The 20,367-nt window shown below is 45.9% G+C and overlaps 1 protein-coding gene across 3 annotated transcripts in view; it reads right to left on the reverse strand.

The window, feature by feature from the left end:
* Positions 1-20,367, reverse strand: part of PPP2R5E (protein phosphatase 2 regulatory subunit B'epsilon) — a 179,440-nt gene that overhangs the window by 49,268 nt on the left and 109,805 nt on the right. For all 3 annotated transcript variants that reach the window (XM_062181829.1, XM_062181828.1, XM_062181827.1), the window contains exon 4: positions 3,028-3,129. In XM_062181829.1, the coding sequence (XP_062037813.1) occupies positions 3,028-3,129 (102 nt within the window). The remainder of the gene's footprint in view (positions 1-3,027; positions 3,130-20,367) is intronic.

A 20,367-nucleotide genomic window follows, 5' to 3' on the forward strand; every position in this document is an offset into this window, starting at 1 on the left:
AACACAGGACTCTCAAAACGAGGCAGGAAGCTGCACAGAGACACCCACGGAGCAACAGATGCACCTGCTCCCATGGCTGACTTTCCTACCAAGGAAGCCTGACCTGTGCAGTTAAGAGCAAAAGGCCTACACCTACCAAGACTTAGTGGGTCACTTCCTCCCCTGAGCTAAAGAAGACCGGGTGAGGATTACAGGCTCGAACAGGATGTCAACCCAGATGAACCTAGCCTGTTCTGTAACACAGTTTACGACTTGATATCCCAAAGGTGCCAGGCTTCATCACCACTCTTCAAGGCTGCCCTGACTTTAGGGTTTCAGATGAACCAATGATTCATACTATTCCTGCTGGAATGACAGCGTAAGCTAGAGTTTTTTTCGTGCCAGAATTCAGTCTAATAGCTTCAGGAATTAATTTGGCCCTATGTCTTACAGAGTTGTTAAGTACTGGAAGAATTAAATGAAGTACTGAGTTAAACTTCACTGAACTTTAGGGGAAATCTGTACCTATGGTAGTGCGATTTTAGAGCATTCTAAAAGCTCTTCCCAGTGAGGGGAGTGCTCTATTCTCTCTTCTTTGGGACACAGAAGACACAAGAAGCTGAAGCTTGGAAGACATTTCTCTTCCTGGTTTTTCCACCATCAGACATGGCACTTTCCCAGGGAGATTTAAAGAAAGAAGACGACAAAGGAAGAAACCAAAGTCTCTTCTTTCACTCTAAACTGCAATTCCATGAGCTGGTGCCACACATCACAGCTGAGACAGACAAGAAGTCCACCATTCAGAAGAACAATTCTTGTTTTGCATTGCATCACAGCCTGAGAGGTGCCTATGAAAAGCACAAATAGTTTTACAAATTTTTAGGTTGCAGACAGCACGTCTGGCACCTTTAAAAAAAAAAAAAAACACCTAAGAGAGTAAATCAATTATAATGTCAACTAATTCACCCACTCCCGGCACTGAAAGCATGAATACATACGCATGAAATGCCTATGTTGGAACTGATAAGAGAGAGCCCCCCAAAGCTCTCATGTGACATACAGCTGGGAAAATAGCATTCGTGGGTATCTGTAGCAACCCTGAACTGCCGAAGCACAACAGGCAAAAATGCAAATGTTTGTCAAAAATTTATGAGGGGGAAAAGTAAGCAGAGTATCTTCAGGTCATATATCCCTGCTGGATGGATTTTTTTTTAATCTTCCAAAGGTCATTCAGGAACCCTGAGAACACTTCTACAAAGACAGCGGCTTCTGCCTGGGGGTGAGAACGCACAGGGTTACACTGCTCCTCTTCCACCCTTCCCTCCTTGGTGTTTGTCACCTCCACTCTGCGGACATGATAACTCACGGAAAGATGGCTCTGGGGTTCAATACATCCCCGTTTCCTTGTTCTAGCCTTCTGTTAGGTAGGAAGCTGAGACATTAGCCTGTGCGTATGCGGGGCCTATGGGAAAAAAAGCCCCTGTGCAAAGGGATGCAGCAGCCTAGTGTGGTTCACCATACTGCACAGGGGCCGAGTTGTGACTTGGTGGCTAAAAATCGCAGCGGGTGGCCAGCAGCCCATACGGTGCTGGTTCATGTCCCAGCTGCTCCACTTCTAATCCAGCTCCCTGCTAACACCTGGGAAGAGCAGTGGGAGATGGTCCAAGTGTTTGAGGCCATGCCATTCACATATGAGACCTGGATAAAGACCCTGGCTCCCAGCTTTGGCCTGACCCAGTGATGCTGGGGAGTGGATAGAAGATTCGTTCTCAGTTGCTCTCTCTCCCTCCAACTCTCTCAAAATAAATCAATAAATCTTAAAAAACAAAAAAATCTTGCCCATAGCCTGGTAACTTTATAGGTGTTTCCAGCCTTAGCCCCAAGGAATAAACCCTAGGAGAACCCTCCCTGCCCAGTGCTAAGTGGGCTCCCCAGTCCACTAACACTGGCAATAAAACCTTGGGAGGAATTTTACCTATTTCACCTCCAGCAAATGCCTTGCCCAGGAGAAGAGGGTGGGGGAGGAGCTGGACCCCATTGCCTTCCGAGGCCCCATCTGCATACAGACTGCGTGCTCACTCTCTCCGGAGACGCTCCTCAGTCTAGCAGGAGGATTCCTCCACTCGGCACTCAGCTCTCTCCTGAGATGCTCACCTGGCTGGCAGGTGTACCCTCTCCATGAAGCCACGTAACTTTGCTAACCCCAGCCTGGGTGGCTGAGCACTCTCAGACTGCCATCCAGAGAGGCGATGCTCCACCCCATTCAACCCTGCTGCCTTGTTTCCCACTCCTGTCTCTCGTCTGAGTTCTTCCTGGCACGAAGACAAGAACCTCTTCCACCATCTCCGCTAACATTTTGAGAAATGCTGGTCATGAGGGAAGGCAGCCAGGAAAGGAGGAGCTGTAAAACGGCCAGGATGTAAAAGTCAACGCCAGGCAGATGGGTCTAGTGCTGGAAACGGAGACGTACGCGGCCCCGACCCAGCCCCGCACCTGAGCGGGGCTGGAAAACACGGCCTTCCCGGTGCGAGAGAACGAACTGGCCTTCCCCCAAGCTTTCTCCAGCTGCTGCTCTTCCTTACAACACTGCAAAAGAAACAGCTGCTGCGGTCCAGTTCTGCCCTGCTAGACTGTTCTAAAGAGACACAGTTATGATTATCATAAGGACAGGCACACAACGTCCCCAGGGTTAGCTACTGCTCAAAATGAGATACGTACTCTGTGACCTAATCACATCCAACTAATATTAATGTGAAAATGGTTCTGTCCTTGTCTGAGGCTCCAGCAGGCAGGATCACCGGACAAGCTCGCACAAAGGCAGGAGCTACTGGCTGGGCCTGCAACACGGGCACACCAAGGCATTGAAATGTGCTCTTTAACTTCTGCCGTTCTCATTATGAAGAGAAAGAAACATAAGAAGCACGCTCCAGCTTTCTATTCATGTCCTCCAAGCTGACTCCTTGGTGAACAAAGGCCGTCCAGGAACTCCCATGCCCATCAGCTAATGGGCTATGCTATTTCTTTTACAACAAAGGTAGTTCGATGTACCTGTAAGTGTGGCCAGGATGCCTCAAGGGTAGGTTCATCTTCTTCTGGATCAAACTCGTTGCTGTCACTAGGAGGGAGAGTTCTGAATATATTGCAAGATACCTAAAAATAAACAAGCAGCAGAGTTAACTGGAAGCCCCTTCTGGACTGCCTTCCAGGGCCCTCGTGGCCAGCTAGGGAGCATCCCCAAACTGCAGCAAGACCCTCTTGGGACAGACTGAACCAGGCTGCCAGGCAAAGCCGGAGAGGAGGAAAGCAGCTCCTTCCCAGGCTCCTGGACAGGGCTCCCTGCCCTTACTTGGCCACCCTCACCCTGGGCCCCCGTTGTCTTTATACCTTCCATCAGAGCTTGTTCTTGCTTATGTACCAGTGAAGCATGCTTCTAATTAACCAATTTACATTAAGATACAAGCGACTGCCGGTGAGCTTCCCATGCGTCCCTTCTCAGGCTCACTTGCATTTTGCAACCTGATGATTGAACTAATGGTGAGATCCCAGATGCTCACAGGAAAAAAAAAAAAAAATGAACTGGAAAAGATACTTTAGAATATTTCTAACATCCTTCAAATCAAGCCTAATCTGTCCTCAGCTCATTTACAGAACAATAATAATGATCAGGTTAAGATATCAGGGGACTCGAAAAAAACGCATGGAAGATGGTATTTTTTTTAAACACAGATTTTTTTATTTATTTGAAAGGCACAGTTACAGAGAGAGAGAAGGGAGACACACACACACAGAGAGAGAGAGGGAGAGAGAGAGAGATCTTCAATCCACTGTTTCAATCCCCAAATGGTCAAAGCTGTCAGGGCTGGGCTGGGCGGAAGCCAGGAGCTTCTTCCAGGTCTCCCACGTTGGTGCAGGGGCTCAACTAGCAGGGAGCTGGATCGGAAGTGGACCAGCTGGGTCTTGAACTGCTGCCCATATGGGATGCTGGTGTCACAGGGGGCAGCTTAACCTGCTATACCACAACACTAGCCCCAGAAGACAGTATTAAAAAAATAAGTTCATTGGAGTAAAAAGAATTATTTGAAATCCATGCATGCAAGGAGCTCTTGAAAAAGTTAATGGAAAATACGAATTATCAAAAGACTATGCATTAATTTAAAAAGAACATCTGCAACCAAATAAATATCTTTCAATTTCACATTTCCACAAATTTTTAAAAGTATACGCAAGGCTGTATCCGTGGCATATACCTCTATAAACTAGACATTCCCTCACCACAAATAATACTCAAGTTAAATGCTGGTTGCTCAACGAATGGCCATAAGCTGGTAACGGCTGACGAAGAATGATGGAGGGTTGAGGATCCACAATTCTACTACAATTTCTGTATGTATTACAAGATTTCTACACTAACATGTTTATTTTTAAAATGCTGTTGGTGCTATTTTCAGGGCTCCAATTTCCATTCCATTGCTGTACTTACATACCTATATTCTCTTAAGGACTCAAACATACCCTGATCTGAAAGACCGAAAGGGGAGAGGAGGGAGTAGACCATGCATAGAAGGTGGAAAGCGAAAAAAGAGAGATACTGCCCCAGAACCTACTGCTGGATTTTCTTATTTAAGGGAAAAGGAAAGAAGAAATGCTTAGGAACCCATATAGCCCAAAGATGCTCATTCTTTCAACAAATATTAGTGAGTGGCCCACTGTGTGCAAATAATGTTCTAGGCAGTGGGAAAACGGCCGTGATCAAAGCAGATAAAAACCTGTCCCTCACAGAGCTTATAGTCACGTCACAACTACCCATATTTCCTAGTGATGGAAACAGATCCCAGAGGTGTAAGCTATGGAGGGAAACTGGGTTTTATCTTACATGCAATGCGAAGTCATTAGTGGATCTTAACAAGGAGCTGACACTCTGAGATTTTTGCTTTTAGAAGAAATTGCTCTAGTGGCTATGCATAGAACAGACAGGAAAGGGCACGTTAGATGGCTGTAAGTATGGCAAGGTTAGCTAGGCCCAGAGTGGTAGTAAAGCAGACAGAAGAAGACTGATTCCAAATACAGTCTCGAGGTGGTACTTGCTGCTAGTTTGAATACATGGGATAAAGAAAAAAAAATCAAGGATTAGTCAATCAGGTCATTTATCCAAGATGGAGATGACTGGGAAAGGGAAAAAGTTTCCTTATCTGCTTGTGTGTTTCAGTGGGGAGCCACAGCGATCCAGCTGAGGACGTATTCCAGGATTAACACCTGGGAGGCAATTAGACATATGAACTGGGACTTCTGAGCCGGATAGGTCAGGGTCAGGACTACAGACACATAAGGACTCGTCGACATATAAATGATATTTAAAATAATGAAACTAATGGATCGTCTTGGAAACAGATAAACAGAAAGAAAGGACAAACTTTCTTAAGATTAATTTTATTTATTTGAAAGGTAGAGTTGAGGGGGAGGAGAGGGAGAGACACAGAAACAGAGATCGTCCATCTCCTGGTTCACTCCCTAGAGGGCCACAACATCCAAGGCTGGGTCAGGCCAAAGCCAGGAGCCACAAACTTCATCCGAGTCTCCCATTTAGATGCAGGGACCCAAGTATTTGGGCCATCCTCTGTTGCTTTCCTAGGTGCATTAGCAGGGAGCTGGATCAGAAGTGGAGCAGCTGGGACTTGAACTGGCGCCCATAGGATATACCTAGCGCTGCAGAGGACAGATTAACCCACTACACCACAACGCTGGCCCCAGGACAAATCTTTAGAAATTGGGTAGAAGAGCCAAGAAGAACCAATGAACAGCAGCAGGAGATACAACAAGCAAGACTGGATTTTGGGGTTTCAGGACAGAAAAGAGTGTTTTAAGAAGGAAGACGACAGCAGCAAGTGCTATCTAGAAGGTAAGAGGACACAGCGCAGCACCTTCCGGGTCTGGCAGCCCTATGAACTATGTGTCATTATCTCCCCACCTTTCCCTGAGGAACACAAGTACAAGTGTGGTTAAAGCTCCACGTTACGTTAGTAACCAGCAGAGCGACAACTGCACCTAGGCAGTTAGGCTCAGGGAGTCCACTGATGTGAACAACAGTAGGCAGACCAACACTTCTGTTCTTAGCTTAGGTAACAAAAGATGATCCTATTACAACACCATGCTTTTGTTAGTACTAATGACAGCATACACAGTTCTATTATTTTATTTTTACCCCTTCAATGATGAAAATTACATTTACAAAGAAACTAGTGACTTTTTAGATAACCATCAGCCTGCTACTTAACCTCCAACCAGCCAGCCATACATATCACATTCACATGGGCAAAGCACCTTCGATTATTCAATTTGAATGTTCATTGAAGTTATTTAAGTTTTCATCTCAACTAGTCTGTAAATTGCTGTTTCCCTCTCTTAAGATATGGAAGTAGACCATGAAAGGGGGCTTCTCTATAATAAAATCCCTGGTGAGGAGATGCATAAACTGATGCTCCTTTGTACCACACAGCACCCACTACTGCTGCAGCAATGAATTGTGGACACCTGTTTGTCACGACCCACTAACAGAATAACTGAGGAAATGTAATACGTGTGTCTTCCTAGCACATTCGAGGCATTTAATAAATATTCACAAAACATAAGTTTGGAAGCATTCATAAGGCTGTGTACTTGGGTACAGCTCTGTGGCATAGCGAGTTAAGTCGCCGCCTGCAACATCAGCATCCATACAGGCACAGGTTCAAGTCCTGGTTGCTCCACTTCTGAGCCAGCTTCCTACTAATGCTCCTGGGAAAGCAGTGTTAGATAGCTCAAGTGCTTGGGACCCTGCCACCCATGTGGGAGATCAGATGGAGTTCCAGGCTCCTGACTTCTAGCTGGTCCAGATATGACTATTGTGGCCACTCAGAGAGTAATCCAGCAAATAGAAGACTGACACCTCCCTCCCCCCGCCTCTCTCTGTTGCTTCCTCTCTGTAACTCTGCCTTTCAAATAAATAATTTTTTAAAGGCTCTGTACTGGAATTCTGCTTTAACCATTTTTTTCTAGATGCTTTAAATATATACTGGTCATTTACAAGGTGCTCTAATCCTCTGGTTTGGTCAAAATGCCACCTCTCAGTTATCACATCAAAAGAAGGCTGAATTTTGTCAACAATTACAACAGCAGGTAGTTCTAAAGTCACGTGCACCTCAACAAACCATATGCCACCATTTCTTCAGATTTACCTTCATTGTTCTGCTTTTAGTTTATTTCTAACCATTCCCAGATGAGTAACCAGGTCTGTTGGGCTGGACAATTCAGAGCTGACTGACTGGTTAAGTAGTTCCCCTAGCACACTGGGAAAGAATGGCAAAGCATATCAAGTGTTATGGCAATGGCGAAGCTTCTGGTCCAGCCTTGCAGATAGTAGGTGCTTAATGGGGTCACGAAAGAATGAGTGCTTACCCTCATCCCTGAGAACCTACCCTTGGCAAGTCATCCAAGACTGAAAAGCTACTTAAAGCTGTCATTTACAACATTCTCTGTAAAGTGTAGAGCTGGAAATAATCAGTCCATCTAGCATCAGAGAGGTACATTAACTCCGTGGAATACCGTGCAGCAGTAATCAAGAGGATGGAAGAGGTTCTCAAATAAGAATTTAAGCAGAAAGGAACTGAAAAGTTCACGCCGATACTTATAAAGAACGTAAATATGAAGTGGGTGTTTGGCTACAGCGGAGTGCCTGAGCTGGAGTCCTGGCTCTGCTCCCAGCTGCAGCTTCCTGCATGAATATACACCCTAGAAGGAAGCAATAAGGACTCCGGTAGCTGGGCCCTTGCCACTCAAGTGGGAGACCCAGATTAATTTCCCAGCTCCTGGCTTCAGCTTGGCTCAACCCTGGCTGTTGCAGGCATTTGGAATCGAATCAGCAGAAAGGAGTTCCCTGTCTCTCCACTCCTCTCAAATAAATACATGTTTTGTAAGAATGTAAGTGGACAAGAAAAATTAAAAGCTGTATAAAAGCGAGATAAATATGGATAAGTTAAGGTAGCTGCTGTTTTATGCCTGAAAACAGTTTGTGTATGACTCCAATTTGGGAAGAGGGCAAGGTGCCTTCATTAGATTTTCAAAAGGCTTCCAAGATCTAAAACTGCTTAACACCATTGTTCTACATCGTAAATTTGCTTCCATTGTGTCTTCTTTTATCACTGGCAGTTTACAGAATAAGATTATTAAGTGGATTATTAAACATAATGGCAGCTGCACGCTTATGCTCCCGTGTCATGACCACAGGTCCACCAGCATCACTCCCCACCACATGGCAGTTTCCTAGAGGGCCCATGTGGCTACAAGAAATGCATCCACATGCTTCCCAAGTTCAAACTGCCTCTATGACATATCCAGTAGCTGAAGCTCTGGCCCTAACTGTGCTATTTTATTCATTCAGATTATCAGAATGAACAAAAGACATTTTTAAGAGTATACTGGAAGGGTTTCTCAACTGTTTTCATCTACACTGCAATCGGTGCAAAGAAAACAAATTTTAAAAATAGAAGTCTTTGCAGTAGTCTACTTCCTTCCCCTTCCAGAAACCAGATTACAAGAAACACTGAATGTTAGGGTGAAAACTGCATGCTCTTGCAGACACTGGCCCGACCCCCAGAGGTGATTTTGGAGAGAGGGAATAAGGCTGCAGGGACAAGAGGAACCGGTGTGGGAACCTGGAGAACCCCTCTTCCAAGGATGAGGGACTCCACTGGGTAGCTTTTGAATCACATCATGACACAGAGTATTACATCTAGCCCTTTCACCTTACAAATAGAGGGGCAGGGGAGTGGAGAGCTTGCGAGGTTTTCAAGATGGCAAAGGGTTTGGGATGCATAGAGGCCCCCAGGGCTCCTTCTCTGATGAACCATCACCACCCCAGCCCCACCTGGGATCCATGGATAGGCCCACTTCTGTATTCCTCTCTTTCACTCCTGATCTCCCCACCCCCATTTCTTGTCATTTTTATTCCGCTCTCATTTCTCATCTGTTTTGCCATCGGACTCTGGGCTCCAGTGTCATCCTCCCACCAGCACTGCGTTGTGAACAAGCTGATGACCTGGCTCAGCAGCAACAAGGAACCGTTAGGGATCTGTGTCCCCGACTGCTGGTCCAGACCTCCAGCACCACACAGGGTGATTACTGCAGTGTCCCCTTTCTGCTGCTCCTGTCACATCCTTGAGTGGCTCCCTGGTTACATCTGGAGCCCCTCCAGCACTCTGACCCCCACACTATTTAATAAGCGCAAATAATTAGGGTTGCCAAAACAAATACAGGACATCAGTTACAGTTGAATTCCAGATAAATTAGAAGTAATTTTGTGGTATAAATATATCTCATACAATATTTGGGACAGTCTTACACTAAAAAATAGAGTTCCCTGTTCATCTGAAAATCTTTTTTTTTTTTTGGACAGGCAGATTGGACAGTGAGAGAGAGAGACAGAGAGAAAGGTCTTCCTTTTCCGTTGGTTCACCCTCTAACGGCCGATGCGGCCGGCACACCGCACTGATCCAAAGCCAGGAGCCAGGTGCTTCTCCTGGTCTCCCATGCAGGTGCAGGGCCCAAGGACCTGGGCCATCCTCCACTGCACTCCCGGGCCACAGCAGAGAGCTGGACTGGAAGAGGGGCAACCGGGACAGAATCCGGCGCCCCAACCAGGACTAGAACCCAATGTGCCGGCGCCACAGGTGGAGGATTAGCCTATTGAGCCGCGGCGCCGGCCCAAATTCTTTTCTTAAAGATTTACTTTTTATGTACAAGGCTGAGTTACAGAGAGCGAGGGATCCTCCATCCTCTGATTCACTGCTCAAATGGCCTCCATGGCTAGGGCTCTGCCAGGCTGAAGCCAGGAGCTTCATCCCAGGCTACTACGTGGGGGCAGGGCCCAGGCGCTCGGGCCGTCCTCCACTGCTTCCTTAGGTGCATTAGCAGGGAGCTGGGTCAGAAGTGGAGCAGCCGGGACTTGAACTGGTGCCCATATGCGAGGCCAGCATTGCAGGATGTGACTTAATTCACTATGCAAAACGCCAGCCCCTAAAATTCAAATTTATTTTTACTTGCTAAATCTGACAGTCCTAAAGTAACATCAATATTAATTAGGAACCATTACAAAGGGAAAGAACCTCTGTAGGCAAGGCCGCAGAACGAAAGACTGCTTGGCCAGGTGGACTGCCCGCTCCGTTATTTTTCAGTGCTGTATTAATTATTGCTGACTACTGTTGACTATGGTGCAAAAATATAAAGTTCAGAGTTCTGGCCAAATGTGAAAAAGCAGACTCCAAAGTTTTCGAGTTTATGACTTGATAAGCAAAAGAGGAAGAAGCTTTTAGGCATATTTTTATCAGTTTGTGATTAAACAACTTACTGCCACAGCAAAACACAACTGCTAATATTTTCAAATAGTTACTGAAATTACTGCAGAAAAAAAATAATTCACTGTGCCCAACTCCTTTGTCTCCACAGGAACTACATCTGACACCATGATTTTGGTTGAAATGGTGTGGTTTAAAGAAAATGAGCAGCAAATGACGCATACGTGTGTGTGTGTGTGTGTGTTTGAGAGAGAGAGAGAGACAGAGACATAGACAAAGAGATCTTCCACCTACTGGCTCACTCCCCAAGTACCCACAATGGCCAGGGCTGGACCAGGCTAAAGCCAGGAGAGCAGATCTTAATCCAGCTTCTCCCACGTGACTGACAGGGACCTAATTACTTGAGCCATTACCTGCTGCCTCCCAGGTAAGCAGGAGGCTGGAATTGGAAGCAAAGCCAGGACTGGAACCCAGGTACCCTAAGCTGTATTTTAACCGCTAAGCCAAGCGCACACCTCATTGGCAGAGTATAAAAAGAACAGAGTGTGATTAGCACCTGGTAGCTATGCACTAAATATCTGTAAAGATTAATATAAACAAAACAGAAGATAAAGATAATCCACTGTGAGTTATGGCATAGCAGGTAAGGCTGGTGCCTGCAGCACCAGCGACCCGTGTGAGCACCAGTTCGTGTCCTGGCTGCTCCACTTCCCATCCAGGTCCATACTAATGGCCTGGGAAAAAGCAGCAGAGGATGGCCCAAGTGCTTGGGCCCCTGCTTCAGCCTGGTCCAGCCCGGGCCATTGCAGCCCTCTGGCAAGCAAACCAGCATATGGAAGTTTTCCCTCCCTCTCTCCCTGTCACTCCCTCTCTATATATAACTCTGCCTTTAAAATAAATAAATAAATCTTTTTAAAAAATGGATACTCTGAATTCCATTTAATCACATTTAAGGCTTCAGTAAAGCTCTACAATCAAGGGACCACTCGTTCCACAATGCTACACCAGTCCAGTGAAATTACCTTTTCTGTGCTTTGAAATGTATCTTCTGGATGACTGGGTACCCACTTTACTGAATGAGAGCAGATGAACTAATTCCCTCAAGGATATTTTCTCCCTTTTCACCTGTGAAGCTCTCATTTCAAACAATCATGCAATAATGCAAGCACGTCATCTATAGTAACAAAGACAATGGTATCAAAGGCATAACAATGAATTCTCCTGAGATTTCATCTAAAAAGCAGTTTTTCACACTGGAAAAAGAGAACTGTATGAATAATGGTAGAGAACTTTCTGGCAAATTAAGAGGCGCCCTTATTTCTCCAGCACTAGTCACACTGAGCACTCTTCTGGGGACAGGTGTTGCAGAGCAGCAGGCTAAGCTGCTGCTTGGGATACCCCATATCCAGTGTTGGGGGGCCTGGGTTCAAGTCCCAGCTCTGCCTCTGCTCCAACTCCTTGCTGATTCATATGTTGGAAGACAGCAGGTCATGGCTCAAGTATCTGAGTCACTGCCTCCCACGTGGAAGACCTAAATTGGGCCCCAGTCTCCTGGCTTCAGCCAGGCCCAGCCCAAACAGTGGCAGAAGTCTGGGGAGTGAATCGACAGATGGAAGATATCTTTCTTTCTTTCTCTCTCTCTCTTTCCCTCCCCCTGCCTCCATCACCCTGCTTTTCAAATAAATAAAAATATTTTTAAAAATCTCATCCAAGTAAAAATTTTAATGATATCTCTCTTTTCATACTCTTTATTCATTCATTCATCATATATTGAAAATAAACCAAAACGACCTATCAATCATTCCGGGACAGAGGGAGGGCCTAACAAATGCAATGCTGAAGCGAAGTCGTCACACATTATCCTCACAAACGATGACACTAGGTAGACGTGGTAAAATGGGATCTTGAAAGAAAACAGACAAAACTCACAGTAATCCATCAACATTCACCATGGATGCCATTCTGATAAATAACTGCATCCCAAACAAAGGAAAAAAACAAACCAAAAAGAACATAAGCAAGACCTCTAAAGCAGACCTTGGAACAAATTAAGACTATTTCCCAACATGCTAGAATGTGTATTAAATATTCAACTCCAAGAATAAGAACTAAAATTCTAACAAAATTTGCTAATGTGAAAATAATAAGCAATATACATACAAGTCAACTTACTTCTGTTAACACCAAATTTAAGAACTGTTAATGGTCCCAGCGACAAAGAACCTTTCCAATCTGACTCTAAATTAACTACAGATAAACAACTACTGGTAAATAAAAATTCCAAAACATCTGCAATTATACTCAAAGGACTCAGCATCAAAACAGGTAATTATCTTTTAAGCTGATGCTTTGATTAGGAAACAAATGGAAAAATTTTAAAGCTTTCAAACTAGCACTTAATTTAATTCACTGCCAATTTGTTCAATCAATCATTTGGTTTTTTTAAAGCTAAACCATGTCTTTTAATTACAACAAATGTATTGCAGCTGCCAGTTCAAACTAGGTACAAAGTCTCTAACTTTCACCATCTATGTGAGTGATCACAGCTGTTATTCTAAGGAGCAGAAACTTAATTAAATATGTTTCGCAGTTCCTTAGATCATGAGCCATTCATTGCGGGTCTTTTATTCCATAACATATTAAATATGTAACTGTCATTGGTATGTAATATTACCAATACAATTACAATTTTCAGACAAAAATTTCCAGAAGCTATTGTTCCAAATATATTCAATGGAGTGAAACTTCATTCTTTGAGCCAAAACAATCACCACAATACCCTTATTTATCACAAAGTGCAGGTCTCAGCAGCACAATGAGAACTACCTGGAATACTGTGATACACAGTTATGGTCAAGCCACTCACAAGGCTGTCTACATCATTACCTTAAAACTACACAGGCAGGAGCTGGTGTCGTAGCGCAGCAAGTTAAGCCGCGGCTTGCAATGCCAGTGTTCTGGCAGCTCCACTTCTGATCCAGCTCCCTGCTGATGTGCCTGGGAAGGCAGCAGAAGATGGCCCAAATGCCTGGGGCCTGCTATCCACATGGGACACCCCGATGAAGCTCCAAGCTCCTGGCTTCAGTCTGGCAGATGTGTGTGTGTGTGTATGTGTGTATGTGTGAGAGAGAGAGTCTTCTTCTCTAACTACCTTTCAAATAAATAAATCTTAACACACACACACACACACACACAGACAAAACTCCACACCTTTGAGAAAACACTGAACCAAAAACCGAAGGCCCTCAAAATGGGCGACTAAGAAGCCTGCACTTTGTGACAGCTCTGAGGTTCATTTTATCGCATCCAGAAATCTCGATGGGGACTTTAAAAGGGTATTTCTAAAGTGAGTGACTAACCTTATTATTGTGAAACATTCACCATCACACTTTAAATCTGGATTAGTGGGGATTCGAGGGCACAACAACTATTCTATTAAACAGGATTTCTACAATGAGACCAAAAATATCTTAAAATGATAAAAAATTAACAGACCATTGGAGAAGGGGAGGAACAGAAAAGAAGCTGAAAAAAACTGTTTTCATTGTTACTGCTGCTCCTACTGTAGGCAGCAGGAGTATTTCACTGATAACATTATCACGCAGTGGTGTGACTAGATTTAGTATATATTGATTGTCTCTGCAAATAATTTGGTCCCTTTAGTCGCTGAGTTTCTGAAGGGATCACAGTGTTAGCAACTACAGGGAAGGAGTCGGTCCACGCAGTCAAGAACAACGAAATCCAACGGTTTCGAAATCTAGTCAAACGCAAGCACGAGGTATGGCTTTGAGGACTGTGTCAACATCTCATTATAAAGGGACAAAAGTGAGGGAGAGGACTTTGTCTTCTGCCCCACTCTCCTAGACCTGTCACCTATGCTAACCAGATGACAGAGATGTCCCAAAGACAGGAACAGAAAAGACACTGGGAAATCCAGGGGAAAGAGCTGGCCTCCCTCTGTGCACAGCAATCACGGACGCCAGCTAGCGCGATAACGTCCACAGAAGCAGGATCACAATGGCCTCAGACCGGAAGCAGCCTACATGCGACAGTGAGAGAGAAACCACAGTACACGTACGCAACCGAATATTAAACAGCCACAAAAATAAATTACGTGTTATGCACCACAAGCTGGACACATCTCACAGGTGAAAGAAATCAGACCTCCCTGAAATATATAGGCTGTCTGATTCAACGTATGGAAAATCCAAAATCAGACCAAAGTAATGAACGCTGTCGATGGCAGGGCAGTGCCAGAGAAACAGCTCGAATCCAGAAAGTCTCTGTCCTTAACCAAAGTGCCACGTACAGTCCTTTCTAATACGGGGCCCTGCAGAAGGCGGCACTACGGCTCTGGGCCTGCCTGCAGCAGACTGGCCAGGCTACCTCCTCATCACCCCCTTCCCCCAAGGACGCCCCTTTAACCCACATCTGTCAGCCTCCTCTGATTGTCCAGAGAACAATCGTCCACGTCTTGACTGGGGGTCTTTGATATCTGAGACTCAAGTGAGGACCTTCCCATCCAACAGTTCTCTACTTTCACAAGGGTCCCGCTGCTCTCACTGTACCCACTGTCCCCAAATCCTGATCCTCTTCAGTGTAGCCTCCCCCAAGAGGACGCCTCCAGTGTCTTGCAGTCACTGGGCTGCCCGGTTTCGGGAGAGTGGGCTGCGTCTGGAATTCCAGCTACTTCCTATGCAGACTTCCTTCCACGGCTCCTGGCCTCTCCCTGGCTGGTGCACCTGGGGTGCACCCTGGGTGTTTCCAGACTTCCACCACTGCCAACGTGGGTTCAGCTCTGACCATAGTTCATTGGCTTTCAAGCTCTCCTCTCCATTGTGCTTTGTTCTTGTGGGTTTTACTTATTTTTCAGTAACTTCAATGAGATTCCAGGAAGTAATTAGAAGGTAGACATTGTGGCTCAGTGGGTTAAGCCCCCACGTCCCACGACACCCCCGTCAATGTCCGCATCCCATATAAATGCTGGTTCCAGGCCCAGCTGCTCAGCTTCTGATTCAGGTCCCTGCTAACATGCCTGGGAAAGCAGAGGAAGATGGCCCAAGTGCTTGGGCTCCTGCCACCCACATGCGAGACTCAAATGGAGCTCCAGGCTCCTGGCTTTGGCCTGGCCCAGCCCTGGTTGTTGCAGCCATTTGGGGAGTGGACTAGCAGATTGAAGGCCGCCCCTTCTCTCTCTCCTTCTTTGTCTCTCCCTATTTTTCTGCTTTCAAACAAACAAACAAAAAAAAATTTAAAAAAGGAAGTAACCATATCTATGTGTTTGATCTACCTTATTTACCCAAGTTACATTATTTCTTATTAAATTCTTTCTTCCATTCTCCATTAGCTTCTGCTAATTCTAGTAATTTAATTTTCTTATACAGATATGTCAGTCTCTTTTTAGTGGGAAAGAGTCCAGCAGAACAAGAAAAGGGGCTGGAACAGCCACACAGCAGGTTAGGCCATGGCCTGCAGTGCTGGCATCCCAATATGGGCACTGGTTCAAGTCCTAGCTGCTCCACTTCCAATCCAGCCTCCTGCTAATACACCTGAAAAAGCAGTAGAAGACAACCCAAGTCCCTGGGGCCCTGCACCCACGTGGGAGACCTGGAAGAAGCTCCTGTTTCCTGGCATTGGCCTGGCACAGCCCTGGCCATTGTGGCCATTTGGGGGGTGAACCAGCAGATGAACATCTCTCTCTCTTTCTCTTTGTCTCTGTCTCTCCTTCTCTCTCTGCAAGAAAAACCAAATGGCAGCTGCTCTAATCCTAGCCAAGGCAAAATAAGAGATCTTCTTTCTCTGAATTAATACCTACCTTGTTAGTTGTAGGTCTCAGTATAACACAAAATTTTTCAACGTGCACTCAGGATCTGGAGATACTGAGTAGAAATGAATGCCTCAAAGTCAACATTTCATCCAACGAACGAGTATGCAAATCTCCAAACGCACACAGAACACCAGGAGTAGAACCAGGCTCACCCCGGAGCATGGTGCTCTTCCCACAGTACGCAGTTAGGATTTGCACCACACCCTCTCTTCCCAGGGCACATGGGCACCCTTAAACCGTTTATGTCCAGTTAACACTCAGAGCTGCTCTGCCACCCCACTACCATCCTAAACTCACCAACATCCTCGCTAGCCTCCATCTATCCATAAAAGAGAATTCTCCTCCCATATTTCTCCTTTCTCAATGGATTCACTATTCTTCTAATCCTCTGGAGCTCTTCAGTTCTCTCCTTTATCTGCTACAAATTAACCTGTCAAGAAGTCATTTTAATATTACTTCAAAATGCCTCTTTGTTGTTCGAGGTGCTCCTACCTTCAATAGTAAAAATGTATAAAGTATCTAAATAGCCCAAAATTGGGGGCCAGCATTGTGCCACAGTGGTTTAAACTGCTGCCTGCGATGCCAGCATCCCATATCACAGTGCTGGTTCAAGTCCCGGCTGCTGTTGTTTCCAATCCAGCTCCCTGCTAATGTGCCTGGGAAGGCAGTGGAACGTGGCCCAAGTGCTTGGGTCCTGACACCCCCATGGAGACAAGGATGGCGTTCCAACTTCCTTGCTCTGGACAGGCCCAATCCAAGCCCTTGCAAACATCTGGAGAGTGAACCAGTGAACAGAAGCATTTTCTTTCTCCCTCTCTCTCCCCCTCTCCATCTCTCTGTGAATGTGTGTGTGTGTCTGTCTCCCTCTCTGTAATGCTGCCTTTCAAGTAAATAAAATAAATCTCTTTTTAAAAAAGTCCCCAAAATGGGAAAATAAGCAAGCAATCATACATCCCAACTATGGACCATTAGAATGACATTTTTTAAAAGACATATAATTACATGAAAACCTGCTTAAGTCATAAAGCTAAAGAAATAAGGAAACCGAATCCAAATTACATTTCTAGGAAGATTAAGGAAAAAATGTTCAACAAAGGAAAACAAAAAAGGAGTATAAGGAAATTTTCTAGGGTTAGGGCAATGTTCGAGATCTCTGAGGTGACCACTCTGAGTGTAGACAACTGTCAAATTCATTAGAGCACTTGCTAAGACCTGTCCATGAATTTTATTGCATGTTAAGTATCTTTAAATGAAAAACAAAAAGAATTGAGGGGAAAAACTCATTAAAAAGAGACTGGGAGGGAATTGGCAAATGTGAACAACAGCTGAACTGAAACGACACCATGGGTGATACTTAACTTTTCTTTTTCAAAAACTTTATTTAATTAAAAAGGTAGAGACAGACAGACAGACAGACAGAGCTCCCATCTGCTAGTTAACTCCCCAAATGCTTGCAATGGCTGAGGCTAGGCCAGGCCCAAGCCGGGAGCTGGGAGCTGGGAGCTGGGAGCTGGGAGCTGGGAGCTGGGAGCTGGGTACTCAACTCCGTCTCCCACATGAGCTGTCACTGCTGCACTGGCAGGAAGCTGGCCTCGGGAGCCGGAGCCAAGAACCAAGCCCAGGCACTGCAATCCGGGACGCAGGGGTCTCTACCGAGCGTTTTGGTCACTGGGCCAAACCCGCTCTCCTCTCCTCTCCTCTCCTCTCCTCGGAGAATGGGGAACAGTCACAGAAGAACTCCTTTACATACTCTTCTCTATTTCCTCTTCCTCGGCCAATGGGGCACAATGAGGATCACAGCCCTGACTCAGCCATCTCCCATCCTAGGTCAAGCCGGCCAGTCTAGCCCTCCTTAAAGGAGCACACACTTTGTTTGCAGAGGCTGGGGACACAAAACAAAGGCTATCATTTACATTCCACCTCCTGTTCAAAAACCCCTACCGCTTCCTGCCTGCTGTCTCCAAGATCAAGCCTGCCCATCCCTGCCTCTCCACGTTGTCTCACAACTTGTGACTGTGGCCCTCTAGTCCCTGCAGACAGCTAATTCAAGGCCAAAACTTTGCTCGAAGTAAGATGCATCTCTTTACCTGCTGAAATGGTGACAGCAATGATAACTTAATTACCTCTAGAGTCTGTTACCTCCACACAGCACATCCCAGGGAAATCAGAGACAACTGTATCGCACTCTCTCCAAAATTGGAAATGCGGCCGTGAATCCAAAAGCAAAGATTGTTGATATTAAATCTTAGAGTCCAAAAATAGAGGTGTAAACACTGCCATAGTCATAGTGCTTACTGTGTACAAATACAGCGCAGGCCCTCGTGTCTGCCGGCAGGCACTGCCATCCCACACACAGGCTGGCCTCCTGCTGCCAGGCTTCTCGGCTTTTCATTGCCTGTGCACTGGGGGTCCTCAATCCCCCAGTGCTACTAAACCTGGGGAATTCAGTGACCTCTTGAAGAGCCAAAGTGTGCCAAGCTGATAAAATTATATCAATATCAGACATTTTTTGGAATAAGCGATTCCGAACATCCACTTTGAACACACATAGTGGTTCAAACAAGCTAAAGCTACAAGACAAATTAACACTCTTGAAAATCCGGCTACTGGTGATACGTCCTTATTTGAAATCACTAAAAATAAACAGCAGATACTGTCCAAGCTGCCACTGTCTCTTGCTGTTTCTCTGTCCCTGTGACCTTTCACTCATCAGAGCCCTGAGCCAGCAGGTGAGTAATGAAAGCACACCTGCCCACGGGACTGCCGCTCCCTACCCAGTACGACCCCTTCGTAGTGACCGAGAGATGCCACTGCAGTTGAGAGGGACAGCCCGCCTCCCCCACTGAGGCCTGTGCTTCTTGGCGGGGAAGCAGGGGACTGGGCCTAAGTTCTTTTAAAGAAAACCAAGAAAGGGCTCCCAAGACAAGAAAGTAGCCTACATTTAGGATACCCATGTAATTAGCACTGCCCTCTGATCATCTAATCCCTCAACAGTTACTCTCACTTTCCAGAACAGGATACACAGATGGCTCAGGTGCAGAGTAAGGGCAGCCGGCACAAACATAAAATTCAAGCTTCCGGAACTTTCTCTATTTTAAATTTCCTTTGAAAAAATGAACACTTTCTCAAAAGGAAGCAGCTTTTACTGCTGCAGAGGGTTCTGTCCTGTTTTCACACAAGCCTTAACTTCTAATCCCACAGCATTTCAAAGCAACCACTCAGGTACCCAGCTGAGACGGCGGGCTCAGCCCCCACTCCCCGTTCATACCTGCATTTCTGACAGGTTCTGAAACCTCGTGTTCTCCAGCACAGCTCCCTTGTCCGTGTTAGATATACACTCGGTCTCCAACTTCCCATGTAACTGCAGCCAGTCTTCTCTGCACTGACACATCCTTCCTGACAACGCTCCTTGCCTGGATCCCTCCGCAGTTCTTTCTCCACGGCTCCGCCAACCCCGCCTCCCTCTATTCAGCAGTGTAATTGCATTTTTACCCTCACAGGCCCTTATCTTCTCCCCTCTGTCCAGAAACAACTTCCTCTTCACAAGCCACTGGATAGCAAGTTTCTTATTTTCATCTACGGATTGAGTTTGGCTTTAGGTATCGGTCAGCACCAGCTTCCTCCTGGCAAGGATCTGCTCCTTGCTAGCTTGCTGTCTCCGAGAATTCCAGACTGAGGACACTCGTGCCCTCCACCTTCTCCTGCTAGTGCTCCACTGTGGGGGAACCAGCTTTCTCCTTAAAGAACCAACCAATAAATCCTCCCTGTCCAGCAGGGAAACAGCCACCATGAAGCCTTGGAGGGATCCAAGGCCCATGTGTGCGGACCACAGGCAAGAAGGCCCACCACGTTCTCGCCCATTTCCTTGGGAGACTTTTCCAGAGCACTACCTATCCTTCTAAACCACATTTTTCACTGTGAAGTTTAAATTAAAAGGTGGGAGAAAGGAGAAACCAAAACCTGAATACAGTACTGTAACTTATCCTGCAAAACTCTGCTGCCAGCGTGGGGGTGGGCAGCAGGGGTGGCGGGCTGGAGACAGAGCGGGAGGATTCTCGTCACAGCGAGAGGATATGATTGGATGCATCAGCGCTGGACAAGCCACAGCTGTCAAACAACTTTAAGTAGCCCGAAAACTCGGAGCAACCTTCCAAGCAGTTCAGGCGGAAGACCCACAGCTTGTAAGTGGAGCTCAGCAGCTTCCTGAGTAAAAAATCCACTTGTTAGCACAGTTAA

This window comes from Lepus europaeus, chromosome 22 (genome assembly GCF_033115175.1).
Source record: "Lepus europaeus isolate LE1 chromosome 22, mLepTim1.pri, whole genome shotgun sequence".
NCBI classification, from domain to species: domain Eukaryota; kingdom Metazoa; phylum Chordata; class Mammalia; order Lagomorpha; family Leporidae; genus Lepus; species Lepus europaeus.